Below are 18,201 nucleotides of genomic sequence, written 5' to 3'. Positions count from 1 at the left end.
CTGTAACCAAGGTAAATATCGGGTAACAAAATAGCAATCCAATTATAATTAGGGTACAAATTCAGCATAAAAATTACCTTTATTCCTAAACTTGTAGGAGCAAATATCTCACTCCAAAGGCACAAGTTAGGTACTGAAAGCCATCACTGTAAGAGGTGATAACACCCTGGTCATGTGGGCTAGCCCAAATAGGCAAGCGCATACAGTGAGGCCACTAGAATAACAAACACATGAAAAAAACTAAACATACATAAAGGAAAGAAGTATTGCTTGTAGGCAAAGGACAGTGGTCCAATTGACAAAAAAACGCAATATACAAAATAATACCTAAAAAAGCAATAACATTACAATGCACTCCATTCGCTGACAATGGTCAGTCATATAAACAGACGAAATGCAAACAATTTCAAGGTATTAAGAAAGGAATGGTCTCACCCAATCCCTTTTGATGGAGGGACACGGAGTCTCTAGATCCTGAGTAGTGGATATGTCCGCCATATACTGGCCCTACTACCTATCGGATACAAAATAACAAAAGACTGCTGCCCCAGACTTCCGTCCTAACAAGGACGGACCACAACTAGGTCTCAAGCTGGACCCCTATGCTGACCCTGATGACATCCCGGCGTCCCGACGCGTTTCGTCACTAAGACTCCTCAGGGGACATGATCGTCTTCAGTCAGGTCCTTACTGCCAGCCCTCACCAAACCATAGTGTCAAAGGTGATATTTACCCTCGCTACGTGTGAAGGGAGCCCCGACACTTCCCGCTTGGCTCCGCCCCCTCCCGCACTCCACTCCGCATGTATGTACACACACACACACATATACATACACACACGCACACTCACCTGTCCTCAGCGCCATGGCCCCGCTCGGCTCCACCCACTCGTCACTCCGCCCCCCGCACACATTCTCGGCGGCCAAGCGATCAGCTGATCACCCGGCGGCCGGCTACTGGGTGCGATCAGCTGATCACCCGGCGGCCGGCTACTGGGAGCGATCAGCTGATCACCCGGCGGCCGGCTACTGGGAGCGATCAGCTGATCACCCGGCGGCCGGCTACTGGGAGCGATCAGCTGATCACCCGGCGGCCGGCTACTGGGAGCGATCAGCTGATCACCCGGCGGCCGGCTACTGGGAGCGATTAGCTGATCACCCGGCGGCCGGCTGCTGTGAGCGATCAGCTGATCACCCGGCGGCCGGCTGCTGTGAGCGATCAGCTGATCACCCGGCGGCCGGCTGCTGTGAGCGATCAGCTGATCACCCGGCGGCCGGCTACTGGGAGCGATTAGCTGATCACCCGGCGGCTGGCTACTGGGAGCGATCAGCTGATCACCCGGTGACCGGCTGCTGTGAGCAATCAGCTGATCGTTCACAATAGTCTGCCGCCGGTAAACTGTAAAAAAAAAAAAAATCAAAACTGATTCCGTTGTTTTGCAGCACCTATTGCATCCGTTGTGCCACTATATGCAACACATCCGTTGCATCCGTCACACAACGCAATGCAACGGATACCTTCAACGCAAGTGTGAAACTAGCCTTAATATGCAGCGGGCATAGCCATGTTAGAAGATGCATAAGAGTGTTTGTTAGCCCAAACTAACAGTATAAACGAAGCAGATCGCTTTTATGGGATATAGCCCCTATAAAAAAAAATGTACCTTAATGGGAATGTCCAGGCTTGAGGTGGAAGTCTGCAGCCTCTCTGCATTACTGCAGACTTGTGAATCCTTACAGTGCACAGTGCATGCTGTCAAGATTATCCTGTCGGCGTTGGGATCATGCAGTAAGTAAGTATGCAATTTGCATTCGTGCCCTCATATGCCAACTAGACATGCTCGGCCTCACTCAATACAAGTGATTTGAGTGCAGCTGGACACGTCTGGACAGAATGTGGCCTGGAGTATGCAAATCACATACTTGTGGCTACCAGATCCCAGCACTGGACAGGATACTGACAAGCTAGTACAATGCACAATGTGAGGAGTCACAAGTCTGCAGTCACATAGTGACTGCAGACTTGCAACCCAAGTCTGGAGAAACACTTTGTCTTCTAATTGCGGCTTCTGTTCTGCAGAAACAAAAACTTAATTGAATAATCTAATAATGGTGTTGCCAAGAGGCTCAGTGCACTGTTCTGCCCACGGGTTTTGTATGGCCCAAACTTCCTCACTGGTTAATGACAGTGCTAGATTGCCTGAGCTTTCTGGGCAGACAGTGCTCGGTCTACGCAAGCCTCAATCACCAGTGTGGGAGGAACAGTGCACTGAGCTCTTGACCACACCAAGGGTGCACTGAGAAAGTTTGAATACACCTCAGTTTCTGTAGGATCGAGGCAGCGATTACAGCAATACAGGCCCAATTTTTATAGGGCCTATACCTTCCGCTATGTGCTTGGCTTATACTGCTTAAAGGGCTTGTCTCATGACAAACATGTATGAATAATTCGCAAGATATGTGATTAAATGTCTGTCATAAGACAATAGTAATAGATTTCCTTAGATTGTAGAAAAGACCCTTTTTATAAACATTGTTACTGTGTCTATGGGCTGTTTTATGTTTTATGCAAGCTGCAATACTAGATACACCAGACAAAGCATTTAATGTTTCACTTCTTAGTATTCTGCCTAGATCTTCTCTAGGGAATTGCCAATCAGGACAGACCAAAATATGTTGCAATACAAAATATTAAGAGTTATGCTATTAAAGGACTTATCCAGGGCCTAGTTTTTAGGCCCATAGTAAAAAAAATACAGGCATGCACTTCCTAACTGCTTGCTGTTCTACCCGGGGCCAGCACAGAATGGTCAACGACTGCTCCTGCCGGCGAGGTATCTGCTCCATGTCAACAGAGCAGCTGTTCCTCTTCTGGGATACTCTGTCCATGGTGCATTATTGCCAATGTCCTGATCATTGACGGTTGGCTCCCCGCAGTTAGGCAGCAGGGAGCCAGCTGTCAATAGTATTAAGTCGGCAGTCACACTCTGTCAACAGAGCAGAAGAGAAGTCACTGCTCTGTCAATGTGACGTCAGTGGAAGCCACTGAATTGATGAAAAGAGCGGTCTGTCACCACTCTGGGCTAGCAGAAATTGGCACTGGGCAAAACAGGCAGGTAGTTAGCAACTACCTACCTGTTAGTTCTTAAGGTACCATCACACTAAGCGACGCTCCAGCGATCCCACCAGCGACCTGACCTGGCAGGGATCGCTGGAGCGTCGCTACACGGGTTGCTGGTGAGCTGTCAAACAGGCAGATCTCACCAGCGACCAGTGACTAGCCCCCAGCCAGCAGCGACGTGTGGAAGCGATGCTGCGCTTGGTAAGCACTTGGTTACCCGATATTTACCTTGGTTACCAGCGCACACCGCTTAGCGCTGGCTCCCTGCACTCCTAGCCAGAGTACACATCGGGTTAATAAGCAAACCGCTTTGCCTATTTACCTGATGTGTACTCTGGCTACGTGTGCAGGGAGCCGGCACTGGCAGCCTGAGAGCGCCGGACGCTAGTAACTAAGGTAAATATCGGGTAACCAAACAAAGGGCTTCTTGGTTACCTGATATTTACCTTGGTTACCAGCGTCCGCAGAAGCCGGCTCCTGCTGCCTGCACATTCAGTTGTTGCTGTCTCGCTGTCACACACAGCGATCTGTGCTTCACAGCGGGAGAGCAACCACCAAAAAATGGTCCAGGACATTCAGCAACAACCAGCGACCTCACAGCAGGGGCCAGGTTGTTGCTGGATGTCACACTCAGCAACATCACTAGCAAGATCGCTGTTGCATCACAAAAACCGTGACTCAGCAGCGATGTTGCTTAGTGAGACGTGGCCTTTAGGCCCATAGTAAAAAAGAACTTAAATAGTCCCAGATAAACCCATTAAAGGGTATATCCAGAACTTAAAAAAAAATTGTGCCTAAGCACGAACAGGAAGGTTGCTGTGGACTATCTACCTGTTGTGCCCAGCGCCGTTCTTCGCCAGCACAAAGACTGCTCCTACAGGCTATAGTCAACAGAACGGAGGCTTCTTTTCTGATCTGTAGACTGGGCGGGATAGATAATCATGCTGATTAACAGCCGGTTCTCTGCTGCCTAACTAGCGCCTAGCATGATGTCTGCAGTCACGCCCGTCAACAGAGCAGAGCGGTTGAGAAGCCACCGCTCCAGTGTTGCAATGTCAGCCGAAGCGGGTGAATCGCTAGCAGGAGCGGTCTGTGACTTGGTGGCAATTTTTATGGCCTTGACTTCTTTGAGGGCGTCTCTTTTAGACTTTGCTGCAAAAATTACCCTATATGAAATACCTCCTTGGTAAAGACTATAAAAGCTAGTAGCAGAAAATGAAAACAATCCGGCACTTCCAAGATGAAGTTAAAAACTTGGGGGGTTTTTTTTGTGCATTTGATTAAAAGATTGCATTCATGGTTCCATATAGACCCTCTCAGAGAAATGTTTCCTTGCAGCCTTTTACAATCCATCTCTTCTTCTGCCCGGCTTCCTCTCTTGGGCACTCATAGTCAGGACAGACAGTAAATGAGGCATCACTCACACATGAGCTATTAAGTTGGGAAATTCTATTATGTAGACTATAATGATCCAGCTCTTCTCCTGGCCAGCTTCTTCTCGAGGGTACTTCTAGTGAGACCAGACAAGAAATGATGCAAAGCAAAATCTTTCAAGAGTTATAGCTATTAAGTTGGCGAGAAATTATATTATGCAGGCTGTGATGATAGACCTCTAACGCTACCCAGCTTCTTCTCTAGTGTACACAGTCTGGACAAACAAGAATGTGATGCAAAAACAAAAATCGAAAATGAGTTTAGCTATGGAAAAGACTTCTATGCAAAAATGATGGATTTATCAGTGTCTTTGCAACTTTGTTTTTTTTAAATATCGAAATTTACAAGGTTTCTGTGACCTTTTATGAGTAGACTACGGACTACATGATCATGTACATGTTAAGAATCCATACCTCCAATCCATGATACTTTGGTGTCTGTAATATTATTACTTTGTCACCTATGCACTGTGGAGGAATTCGTCAACAACTACCTCACGGGAAATGTAGCCCTATGCAATTCTTATGGAAAAGAATGTACAGGCCATGTAACGGATAAATGGTTCAGGAAGAGCGAGAGACATTGTGTAGCCATGGCCAGATACCATGTGTTCTGATGATCTACACTTGTGTAGTGTGAGGCTTGGGGACATTCATTTAAGAATAGTTACCTTTAATTTCAACCATTTTAGATGCACATGGTCAATAAAGAATCCTAATAATTAAACCACTAACACAATATACCAAAATTAATGATGACATATTTTTTTTTTTTAAAGGTTTCAGATGTGAAGGTAATACTCAGTGAAGTTCAAGATTATTGGGTATCTCTACCGAACTTATTCTGCAGTGAAAAGATTATTGCTGGTCCAGGAAATGAAGACAAGTGCTGGAATGGAATGGCGAGAGCAAGGTCAGTCTGCTTGTGTAAAGCTTGGTTATATTAGGCAGCTGGATCCAGGTTTTTATCTAATTTCCTCGGAACTCTTCAACATTGTACATTTTCTTTTAGGTACATGCCTGAGCGTATGGGCAGTGGACTCGCCAACCAGATAAATAATCCTGAGATTGATGTGGATATTACAAAGCCTGACATGACCATCCGTCAGCAGATCATGCAGCTGAAGATTATGACCAATCGTCTCCGCAATGCCTACAATGGAAATGACGTGGATTTCCAAGACACAAGTAAGACAACAGTATAAAATGTAATTCCAGAGTTTAATGGTGATCCCACAGGAATGAAGAGGGGAGCCAGGTGATGACCGGCAGTGCTTTCCCTTGATCCATTAAATGTGTATGTCTGTTGATGCTCCCGTTGGGGCATGAGACACTTATAATTACATCCGGTGTTGCCTCCATCTTGATTTATTGGGTCCTCGTCATAGACGGCAAGGCAAGCACACACAAGCCTCCTTGTAAAACCAACAGGATTTACTTATTGGAGATCACCACACTTCTTGCCTCAGACCCGCAGGGCCACTCATGCTGTTGCTATTTTTTGGGTAGGGAATTTCTATCTTACTGGAACTCTCCCAGGGAACAATCCTCTAGCTGCTGAGTCCTATGTGTACTTCTTCCCACCCGAATCCTTTCCTTGCTGCTGCTGTGTCTCACTTGGGCCCTTGGACATCTCAGCAGTTCTGGGTCCCGTCGGCGGTTTCTCTATGCCCAGACGTCCCACCGTCCCTAGGACGTTCTTCAGCCGCTCCGCAGGTTGAGGTCATGACGCATGGGAGGATTCCTCCCTTCCTGGACAGGCCTTAGCTCTAGGCCCGGTCCGCACAACTAGGACTTCTGCCACTTCACTGAATTCTTTTTCCTGCTTTCCCTAATCCTTCACTGCTCACTACTCTCTCCTTGTCTCCGTCTCCCTGGTAACCACTCTGCTACTTGCCTGTGTTCCTGCTCTATTATAACAAACTAACTACAACTGACATCCCACTCCTGCACACTTGGTCGCTAGTTACACTACACTAAACATCTCATCTATCCTTCCTCTAAACTACCATGCTCCTGGCTCGCTATACCACATCTTCTGCCTGATACAGCACGGGGGGGGGCCAGCATTTTACATTACACATTACTTACAGTACTCTAAGCATGTATATTATCAAATACAATTTCTCACTATAAAATGAACGCCGCACGTGTCCAGCTCTGCTACATCCTAGGTTTTATATGATTCAAGTGCATATATATATATGTATGTATATATATATATATATATACTTCTACGTAGGAGTGGGCGTAGTTGACCATCTCCTACAGGAACACAGAGGTGTTAACTTCTCCTGCTGATCAAATCACAGATATCCTGTCCGGGATGCCATAGTCAAATGCATATTCTTCTTTCACTGAGTGTGGGTTTTGCTCTTTTGTCTGGGGATACCAATTATATGAGCTTACATGCAGCTATGCTGAACTGATATGAGAGAATTGCATTCATAAAGAGCAGCATACCTTAAAAGCCTTTGCATTAGGCAGCAGGGTGTTTAAAAAGGTCCGTTCTGCTTCACTATGAGTGGTCTCCAGATTATAAGCTATTATATAGTTTATGTATATATGTATATGTAGACTGGTTTATATATTATATAGACTGGTTTACATCAGATTCACTCAATTAGCACTTCATTTTGTAGAAAACAATTTCTCCCCAAAAAATGCTCTAAATGATACTTGGTCCACATACACACAAGCCAACTCGGCCTCTGTGTTGTACTTCGTATGCTGACTGCTGACTTCTGTTGGCCCCTGATGAGCTCCTTGTGCCTCAGATTTTTTGTTTACATGTTTTTTTTATCTAAGAATCCATAAAAATAGAACATTACACTTTCTAATGTATGCAGTGCTTTGTTCCTGGCAGAGTAGTTTATGGAGAAATCTTGGTATAGCTGTGGGCCAAATGAGTGTGTGGTAGACGGCTATCTGGAGTATTCAGTCTTGTTAGAAGCAGAGTTCTTCAGACAAACCAAAATCATCCACTGCCTTTACTATCTTGCAAGTCAACCAATTTATAGACTCTGCTTAAGTCTGGAGTCACACTTGCGAGTGCCTTGCGTGTAACTCTCGCGAGTCTCTCATTGCATCACCCGGCATGGCCACACACTCTCCTGACAGGAGCGGGTCGGTTGCATGTATCTCTATGCAGCTGAAACGCTCCTGTCTGGATAGTGTGCGGCCGTGACGGGTGATGCTGTGAGAGACTCGCATGAGTTACACGCAAGGCACTCGCAAGTGTGATACTGGCCTAAAAGACATCATCTGATAAATTAGGGGGTTTGATGAGCTGATGATGGATGGGGATCCTTGGCTAACCTGGGTGTCATCAAGCACTAACCTCTCTGTTTCTCTCCGCAGGTGATGATATCAGCGGCTCGGGGAGCGGAGATGGCTGCTCGGATACTGTGTGCATCAAAACAGCTTCTGGAGACAACACCGTAATACACACACAAACGCATGTAGTCCGAAAAGAGAATTCACCAGGGTTGAATGGAAATGCCAGCTTCAACTCATGGAATCTATTACTACTTCTTGCCGCTTTGCTTGTGGCACATGTTGCCAGGTGGTAACCTCTGTGAACTGTTATATAAAGGGAATGCAGTAACTCTTCTCCCTAAATAAACTTGACCTCCTTCTGTATTTGGAAGTAGATGAAAATGGAAAGAAAAGGAAAGGAGTGCTGGAGATCAGGCCTCTATAACACTGTGCTCTTCTGCAGGCTCAACCTGTCTCCATACCTGTACATTTTTTGTAATTGCGTGTATTTTATTTTCTGATACAGATAAACCATATCTGGCTGTTTTTTCCTTTGGTTGATAGGGAAAAAATGTTAAAAGTGACATAAAACTTCACTAATATTGTGTCTCTTTTCTAAAATTAAAAATAAAATTGCAAAAAAATTGTAAAATATTTATTAGTGCAAAGACATACCGTTCTATACATACACCGCTGACAAGCACAAAGGAGCAATGTATGCAATTTTCCTGGTTTCTATATAAAATACATTTTTCTTCATATACGTCACTGGGAGTTTTATTTTGTCAATTCTCTGATTCAGCAGAAAGCACCGATCTCTGAACAGGACCAATGATTACTCCGAAAACTTTCACCTGGGTCAGTAAGCCGGAGAAGGATGATATAGTTGGTAGTCGGTGTTGGTAAACCAATAAAGATATTGGGCCCGATACATCAAAACGGACATTATTAAAGGGAATATGTCAGCAGGCTTTTGCTTCTTCATCTGAGAGCAGGATGAGGTAGGCAAAGTGATCCTGAATCTAATGATGTGTCACTTAGATTACTGGGTGCAGCTGATCTGACACAATGAGAACTTTTAATTAGCATGTAGCAGAGCTGAGAGCTGCATCTGCCCACACCAGGCTCTCTATAGAGATTGTACATTGACAGTGAGGTGTCAGTCACCTCACAAAGGGCGTGCTGGACTGATGTGTGTGTGACATTGTAGTCCAGCAGTGATAATCACTAGATGATAAAGCCTTTAGTTTAAGTAAACAGAACACAGCCTGATAGGAGAGACATGATTGATATGTTTTTAACCTCTACAGCATGTGGTCCGCAGATAACTTTTTATTTTCTTCAATTGAGTATTTCTTGCCAAGTGTGTGCGAATGTGTTAAAGAAAAGCATAAAATAAAACAGTTTAAAGGGGTGACCCGACCACATCCAAGATGTCTCACTTCCGCAGCAAAAGTACATGGTGTCAATGACATTACGACCTGCAAAGCTGCCAAGATGTGTGCATGATCGGCAGGTAGTAATAGTCTAATAATCCAGACACGTGTATGTGCCATGGCACGTGCATGGCTTGTAACATCATTAGAGTGTAGTCAATCACTGGCCACAGCAGGAACATGCTGACCTTACCGATGTCAGCTCTGCAGCAAATAAATGTGTTATTTTACCTGCAATTTTAAAGTCAGGTAACTTTAAATGGGTTTTACATCATTAAAAACATCACTGTCTCCTTCCATCAACATCGTCATGACTGTCAATGGCATCATGTTGTAGCGCTGCATCATTCACTTCAATGGAGCAGAACTGCAACTCCAAATACAACCTGTAGACATGGGGGGAGCACCATATTGGGAATGAATATGCCATGTTCTTCATATTCCGAAATACTGATTTAACACTTTTACTTTTGTTTTATTGTATTTCATACAGTAGGAAAAAGACTTGCATTTTTACATGTAACATGATTTTTTTTTAGCTTCATTTTTGGAAGTGCCTTCTATTTAGTGTCATTGAATACATTAGTTTTTCCCAACCTCCTATCTTCTCTGATAGAGAAAACACCAGAACAAAAAAACAAAATCCTTACACAACAGACTCCCCCCCCAAAAAAAAAACCAGCACAAACCTAAATGCTTAGTCATAGTTCACTCAGACTGTAATGGAATATCTCTCCGTAGTGTATTTGCCCCTCCCCAAAAAAAGGAATTGCCAAGAAAATTCCATTATATAAAATACTGTATGTGAAATTAAAGGGAATCTGGAACAAAGCTTTCACTCCCCAAACTACTCATATGCACACGTAGGTCTTTCAAAGACAAGTCCAGCCACATCTTTACATGGTCGGTTCGCTCCTCCAGCACTGACAAATTGCTTTGAATTGATATACAAATGAGTCTGAAGAACTATGGTATATCTAAAGCCTCTGTCACTCCAGCTCTATTCTCAGCCCCGCCGTCTCCTACTTGCCTGACTGTCTCTAAGCTGTGTGACTTCAGGCAAAGGATCCAACAGTCAATCAGGAGAGAGTTGGTGCTGGGCGAGGAATAGAGCAGGAGTGACAAAGGTTTCAGATCTACAAATAGATCTTTAACCTAATTTGCATACTAAATTAAATGCTGATTTCTCAGTAAGGCTAAGTTCACATTTCCGTTGTTTGCATCAGTCACATGCGTCGCTTGACGCATGTGACTGATGCGCTGTACAATGGATGACAAAGAACAGAATTCTTTGTCGGACTCCGTTGTGTGCGGGGGGGCGGAGCGCGAGGGGGCAGAGTTTGGGGTGGGTGGAGCCGAGCGGGGCCGTGGCACTGAGGACGTCAGTGCCGTGGGGACTGCAGGGCTGGGGACAGGTGAGTGTGTGTGTGTGTGTGTGTGTGTGTGTGTGAGTACATGCTGAGTGCGGGGAAGTGTCAGGCTCCCTGCACAGCCAGGGTAAATATCGGGTATAAGCAAAGCACTTTGCTTGGTTACCCGATATTTATCTTGGTTACCAGCATACACCGCTTAGCGCTGGCTCCCTGCACACATAACCAGTGTAAAAAATATGTGGCTCTCTAATATATTTTGTCATTTAATTCCTTGCTGCTTTCATTATCTGTAAATAGTGCATAGCTTTTATATGGTATAACCATCTATACATGATCCTGAAAAAGGTTTTGTCCCCTCAGCTCAATACAGTAGATCTTGAAAATTGGAATATATAAAGTACTACAATGTTTCATCAGTTTTACAAATCTTTAAACTGTTATTCCCACCTTCATGAGTGGGTGATGTGGGATAGTGCTTGGAAATACCTTTTGAAATGTATTGCTTATGAAAAAAAATGTTCAGCCATTCTTAAAATATGAACACTTTTTTTCTTTACAGCTGGTTGTCTTGGAGACCGACCACCACTGCTAGACCTCAGAACATGCATAGTGCTTACAATCTCTGACTTCTGAGCTTGTAAGCACTTTTTTGAAGCTGGTGAATTGTCCTGCTACTTCTTAATCCCTGCCAGCTTCAGCGTGGTGCTCGCAAGATGAAGCGGAGACTGATCCCCCTAAGACAATGAGCTGTAAACAAGGGAAGAGTGTTAAGATCTCATGAATGGCTGCAAATTTGAAAAAGTCGTACATTTAAACATTTCTTATTTTTACAAGCACTAAAAATATTCATCTATGTTGATGAGAATTAACATTTAGTTACATGGACTCTGATAACCCCTTAAAATAAAATCTTAAGATTAGAAAAACATTTGAGTTTATTTCATTAAAGGGGTGTTCACATCTGGGATATTAATGGCATATTGACAAAATACTCCATAAATATCAGAGATGGGTCCTGCGTCTGTGTCGAAAGCTGGGTCCAGTTGCGTGCTAGATGGGTCCTGCGTTTGTGTAGAAAGCTGGGTCCTGCTGCATGCTAGATGGGTCCTGCATCTGTGTGAAAAGCTGGGTCCTGCTGCATGCTAGATGGGTCCTGCGTCTGTGTCAAAAGCTGGGTCCTGTTGCGTGCTAAATGGGTCCTGTGTGTCAAAAGCTTGGTCCTGTTGCGTGCTAGATGGGTGCTGCGTCTGTGTGAAAAGCTTTGTCCTGTTGCATGCTAGATGAGTCCTGTGTCTGTATAAAAAGCTGGGTCCTGTTGTGTGCTAGATTGGTCTTGCGTGTGTTTCGAAAACTGGATCCTGTTGCGTGCAGTTAAGTGGATAATTGTTCACATATGCGTCGCTCCCTCCATTTCTATAAAACCTCTGAAAACTCCAAAGCAAGTTAGCAAAATGTGTGGCTACTTTCATACATCACACGAGGCTTTATGTGTTATAGTTTGTATGACTTTACATCACAAATAAAGCGTCACAAACTGGTAATAATGCAAAGAAGAGCAAAGAACGGTCATGTAAGTAGATGTACTTAATTAAAACTGTAGTTTTCGCCAGTATTTGGAATGCTGTCACCATAAACATCACGTCCTGAGGAGTCTTTCTTAGCATCTAGATGCTTTGTAGGACTGGTCTTTCTACCACCACTGGTCTTTCTCTCGGGACTGGTCTCTCTCTCGGGACTGGTCTTTCTCCCACCACTGGTCTTTCTCTCGGGACTGGTCTTTCTCCCAGCACTGGTCTTTCTCTCGGGACTGGTCTTTCTCTCGGGACTGGTTGTTCTCCCTTTGCCTGAAAGCATTTTGCCACTGACTTTCCCTTCAATTAGAAAGAAATTAAGCATTAAAAGTATAAAAAATAAACCTCTTTCCATCACTTTACCATCAGTTCTGCAGTTTGGATACTCCTTGTTTCACGTATGCGCTGGCCAAGATCAATATATATATTGAATACTTGATAAATACTTGCCTTACACTGGCTTGGTAGTCTACACAAGGAGGAACATTCCCCATTATACCCACAGTCAGAGGCCTCTCATTAAATTAGATTTCCTGCATTGCACTGATGAGGGGTAAAAACTAAGTCAGGTAGGGAGGGAAAAGGAGGGGGGCGGGCCACTCCAGGCAATGCCCAAATTTCACAGGACCATTGGACTCTACCGTAGTTACACCACTGCTCTTTGTTGAAGTTTGACCACTGCAGTAATGTGATGTTAACTTCACCTTCACCCCCGGCCACTAAAACACCCTAATGACCGGGTCATTTTTCTCTATCGTTTCATTGGGGGACACAGGACCATGGGTTATGCTGCTGTCACTAGGAGGCTGACACTAAGTAGACAGAAAAAGTTAGCTCCTCCCCAGCAGTATACACCCCGAGCCGGAGGCGAGCTCAATTCAGTTTTAGCTTAGTGTCGTAGGAGGCTGATGTGGGCCATCTCGGCCCCCCTCAGCCATTTGATTTTTGCACTTTTTTTCCTTTTCGGCGCCGCTCATCGCTCTCATACCTGTCTTCTCGTTTTCTGCAGGTATTTTCTTCATCACTCTTCCTCCGCAGCCCTGTGGGTACCACTCCCCAGGGTCGCAGGGGCTTGAGATTTTGGGCCCTCTCCCCCGTTCAGTCCCGTGGTACCACTGCCGGGTTTGTTCGTGTGGGAAACACCTCATGGCCACCCCTGATTCGCCCTGCGGTATCACCCCAAAAGGCGTACAGAGGCATACAGCAGGGATGGGACCTCAGCAGCACGTCTGAAATCCGATGGGGCCCGCATCGCTGCCTTCTCCTGCAGGGGGGCTCCTTACCCCCATCATGATGTCCACTTCCCTGCCTCAGAACGCTGCTCCCCCGGAGCCAGCAGTCTTCCAGGACGGGGGCACTGCACACAGGCAGGGGCTGGGCGCCCTGCCTGCACCGCATCCATCTCTGGGCCGGCGCCGCCGAGATCAGCTAGGACCGATCTTCTCCTACCTTCTTCTCCAGGCGGCTACAAAATTGAGGCCCCGGTCACGGCCTAGACGCTCTGCCCCCCAGCCACGTCTCAGCAGTCGGCGGCGCGCGCAGACCTCCCTCTTGGCGCTCCGGTCATCGCTGCTGCGCCACCACTGCTTGCAGGTAGGACCGCCTGTCTCTACTTCCCTGCGCGCCGGCAGCCCCAAAATTTAGGCCCCAGCTCCGGCCTTGTCTCCAGTGTCCCAGGCCCGCCCTTCACTGCAGCGCTATTGGTTGCCGGCCGTCCGTCTCCGCCCTCCGCTCTGCCCCAGGCATCACAGGGGGGGAGGTGGATGTGTTTTTCCCGCTCTCCAGACTCCTTCGGCGTCCATCTTCCCTAAATAAAAAAAAAAAAAAAAAAAAAAAAATAGGACTCCCGGTGTGCGGATTGCGGAAGCTGCAGCAACCATTTATAACAGTAAAAACAAGCCCTCAAAAGAGCCACAATCATACAGGAATTGTGTTTTATCAGAGGTTGAGTTTATTATTGTATGCATGTATATATATATATATATATATATAGATAGATAGATAGATAGATAGATATAGATATATAGATATTTTGAATTATACAGGTGCTATCGGGCAACTTGTTGACATGATAGATACATACACCTAGAAGGGAACGGTGGTTTTTAAAATCAACATATATTCACAGAATAATATCTCAACTTTTGAATTCACCCAAATCATGTCAGATTAGTGATTACAGCCACCGCAGGTCCTGGTATCCCCCCCCCGGCCGGCTGGTTAGCGCCCCTGTCTCAAGCCATAAATCCCCTCGCTGACGTCCTCGGGTCGGTGCGCATACGCTGCGTCCCTGGCCGACGCTCTGTCATACCTCCACAGGACTGGCGCAATCCCCTCGGGGAGTTTTCACCTTCATCCCCAGGTCCAGACGGCCGCTCCTTCGGAAGCCTTTCGACCTTTCGGGTGATGGCCCAGGCGTACCGCCTCTGCTAGATTCCAAGCAGGCGCCTGATATTCGGCGCATGTCGAATAGCCTGGTAGAAATGGTGAGTCAAGCCATAAAGGTACGGACAGCCCTTTTTCTCTCCGTGCACTCACAGGGGGAGGTGAGTCCTGTGCCAGGGACCTTATCCACGGCTCGAAGCGGACCCGCCTGGTCTCTTCAGCGCCCCCCCATGGTTTTTCCTTTATTCCCAGGTCCAAGCTTCTGCTCCGCCGGAAGCCTTCCAACCCCTCTGGTGATGACCCAGGTGTACTACCTCTGCTGGATTCCGAGCAGGCGCCAGAGGTTCGGCGCATGACGAATAGCCTGGTAGAAGCGGTGAGTCAGACCATAAGAGCACGGTGAGTCCTCTTCTCCTCTCTGAGCACACAGGTCTCCTTTAAGACTTTTCTGGCGGACCCATGATGTATGCAGTGGACATCCAGTAGTTCGCCTGGTTACTGCGTCATGGCAGACAACAACCAGGCATGACGTTTACCAGCGGTAAGTCTTGTCATTGTCATTATCCCTTCCTCAAAGGGCTCCGGAGAGAAGGGGCATGCTCCCCTGTGATCGACCCGCCAGGGTTCCACCTGGCTTATCATCCCTAACGTGACGTCTCTCAGGGACTCCGGACACCCTACGCAGCGGTCTACGTTCCATCTCTGCCGATTCAGAACTGGTTGACATCTTCGGTGAGTACTTTCTCAACACAGCCCGGGCGTCTGCCAGCGGCTCGGTCTAAGCCTCTAGCAGCAGTGTGACCATCCGTTTAGCACTCTAACTCAAGATCTGGAATACGGATGCGACCTCTCTTGCTGGTCTCCCTTCCGCTCTTAGGGGAGCGTCCCTTCGGAAATGGGCTAGTCCAGTTGGTCCCCTAGGCCACCTGAGGGAAGAGATTCTTCCCCTACCCAACATCGACCCAGACGCATGCGGGTGCGTCGCTCCACCGCTCGGTTCCAGTCCTGTCGCGCCTCAACCTTTCAAGGCGCCTCTATCCCACCAATAGCTCATCCACCTTGCGAGGCAAGGGACCACTTACTTGCTTAAGGGTCGTTACAGGGATCATAGCGGCTGCCATGCCCATCCTACACTCCAGAGCTATTATGGTCACTCCGCCCTGGTACGACCTGGTGGTCAGAAGTTCTTCCCTCAAGGGCTGTCGTCTGGGTGTGTAGATAGCCATCGTCGCCTTTTCGCTTCTAGAGTAGCCGATCTTTCGGGAAAGGTCTTCTCAGACCCCGCCCCGGCGGATCATCCCTTTAGACACTGTATTCAATACCGTCCAAGGTCAGGTACTCCTCGCACAAGAGTGGTTCTCTTCCCTGCACCGAGGCCTCCGTACTCTCTGCCATCCGCACCCGTTTTTTTTCCATTGGTCTTGGTATGCGAGTCCTTGCATCCTCGACCCCTTCAGCGGGCCCTGATGAAGAAGGGGGTCAAATCTCTCCTTGCTATGGACCGCTGGTCCCGTCTATATATCGAATGACCCGCCATTCCCTTCCTAAGTGGACCATTCTTCGCAACCTCCCTAGGGAGAGTCCCTTCTCTTCTTCTTCTTCTTCTCTGGAGGATAGTGTCACCGTCACCGATCTCCAAGACTGGGGTGTGCCTCTCCATTCCCGCAGCACAAAGCTGTTGGACACCCCTGAGTATTGTCTCACTCAACATTCCGGAATTCAGCCATCCGGCTAGCCCGGCTACGATTTCAGCACCGTGTACTGGGTTGCCCAGTCAGATTCAAGTCTGACCATGCCGGAGTGGTGGCATGCATCATCCACCAGGAAGACGCAAGGAGTATCATGGCAATGGGTGAAGTCATGAGGACCTTGCACTGGGCCGGATCTCTTCGCGCTCTAATCTCAGCAGTGCACATCCCTAGCGTGGACAATGGAACGGCCCTCTGCAGACGGTTCCTCAACAGAGAAGTCCCCAGCCAGATTTTCAGCGAAGGAAGACTCCGGTCAGGGACCCAATGGCCTCTCGATTCAACTATCAGGTCCATGGTTCATCGAGTGGTGCTCCCTCCACCTGGCCTAGGTGTCGACGCCCTCGCACTGTCGTGAAGCCAGTTCAGGCTCCCATGCATCTTCCCTCTGCCTTCCAGGATTTCAAGGTTTCTCCAAAGAATCAAGGCAGAAGGTGGCGCCAGAGTGGCCCAGACGAGCATAGTTCACACATCTCACTCAGCTCCTCACAGTTGCCCCGTGGCACCTTCCAGACCCTCCAGATCTTCCGTGTCGGGGCCCTCTCTTCCACCAAGACTCAAAGGTCCTTAATTTGACGACCTTACTAGTGGATCCCGGCTACTGGCTCAGACAGGCCTTTCGACAGGAGCGATAAACACAATGTTTAAGGCCGGACAGCCAGTTTTCATCGAAAATCTATTTCCACACGGGGAGAGTTCCTCCGGTGGTGTAAGGAGCACATCTGCTCTTCTCTTTGCTCCTTCTCCCTTTCGTCATTGCTGACATTTTTGCAGTCAGGTCTGGATGCGGGTCTCTCGCGCGTCCCTTTAAGGGCCAGGTGTCTGCTCTATCTATTCGGTTTCAGAAGCCTCTCGTTTCTCGTCTGCCAAATCAGGACTTTCACCCAGGGAGTCACCCTTCTGACTCTACTGTATCGTCATCCATTAGAGACGTGGGACCTAGATCTGGCGAGGGGTTCGCTTCAGGGTATCCTGTTTTTTTCTTTCCTAGTGTCCTTCGGTTCTCACCTGTTTTGGAAAGTGGGTTCCTCGTTGCCATCACGTTTTTTACGAAGGGCATCAGGGCGGGCAGTCCTCTCTGGTCGTTTTCTCCTCCTTTTTCTGGGCCTCCACTTGCACAGGGGGGGTGCTCCGGCCAGACCCCGCCTTCGGTCCGGGGCTGTCTCGCCGTTCCACCTAGAGGGAGATTGGGTTTCGGTCATTCTGTTCTAGTCCTTCTCTCAGCCTGAAAGGGGCCTTGTTTACTCTGGCCCTGATACGAGCTCTCAGTTTTTTGTTATGTCATCAGGACCGCACCTTTTGGTGACCCCGACAGTCAGTTCATGCCGGCGTCCAAGGCCAAGATTGCCACATGGCTCCAATTCCGCTAGAGTTGAGGCCCACCGCAGGAAGAACGGATCCCCGCCGCGGGCAGTGAAGGCGCACTATACCCGTGCAATGGGAGCATCTTAGTCGATTAGACTTCGGACGTCGACCGGCCAGGTCCGCGAGGTCGCCTCCTGATCTAGTCTGCATACCTGTACTAGGTCCTACCATGATCACACCCAGGTATCGGCAGAGGCCAGTCTTGGTGTAGGTTTTTGCGGGCGGCGGTAACACAACTGTAACAGGATAGGTAATTGCAGGTCTGGGTCAAGCCCAACAGGGGGAAGATGTTTCCTACTTATCTCCGGTGCTTGCTCTTTTCCCACCCAGGGACTGCTTTTGGACGTCCCATGGTCCTGTGTCCCCCAATGAAACGATAGAGAACGAAGGATTTTTGTGTACTCACCGTAAAATCTCTTTCTCTGAGTCTTCATTGGGGGACACAGCACCCACCCTGTTTGTCTTGTGTTACATATTGCCTGCCTATCGCCTCAGTGGTCCAGATTTCCAGG

At 47.5% G+C, this 18,201-nt stretch overlaps 2 protein-coding genes across 3 annotated transcripts in view; one reads left to right on the top strand and one right to left on the bottom strand.

Annotated features, from left to right (window-relative positions):
- The window catches only part of GPC1 (glypican 1), a 135,643-nt gene extending 127,073 nt beyond the window's left edge, over positions 1-8,570 (top strand). Inside the window, exons 7-9 of the mRNA XM_075340925.1 lie at positions 5,333-5,466; positions 5,566-5,741; positions 7,914-8,570. Coding sequence (XP_075197040.1) covers positions 5,333-5,466; positions 5,566-5,741; positions 7,914-8,125 — 522 coding nt within the window. The 3' untranslated portion in view covers positions 8,126-8,570. The remainder of the gene's footprint in view (positions 1-5,332; positions 5,467-5,565; positions 5,742-7,913) is intronic.
- The window catches only part of ANKMY1 (ankyrin repeat and MYND domain containing 1), a 108,911-nt gene continuing 99,167 nt past the window's right edge, over positions 8,458-18,201 (bottom strand). For both annotated transcript variants that reach the window (XM_075340923.1, XM_075340924.1), the window contains one exon: positions 8,458-12,491. In XM_075340923.1, the coding sequence (XP_075197038.1) occupies positions 12,205-12,491 (287 nt within the window). In that variant the 3' untranslated portion in view covers positions 8,458-12,204. The remainder of the gene's footprint in view (positions 12,492-18,201) is intronic.

Source organism: Anomaloglossus baeobatrachus, chromosome 3 (genome assembly GCF_048569485.1).
Source record: "Anomaloglossus baeobatrachus isolate aAnoBae1 chromosome 3, aAnoBae1.hap1, whole genome shotgun sequence".
NCBI classification, from domain to species: domain Eukaryota; kingdom Metazoa; phylum Chordata; class Amphibia; order Anura; family Aromobatidae; genus Anomaloglossus; species Anomaloglossus baeobatrachus.
Note: the sequence above shows the minus strand (reverse complement) of the source record. Positions and strands in the feature narration are given on the sequence as shown.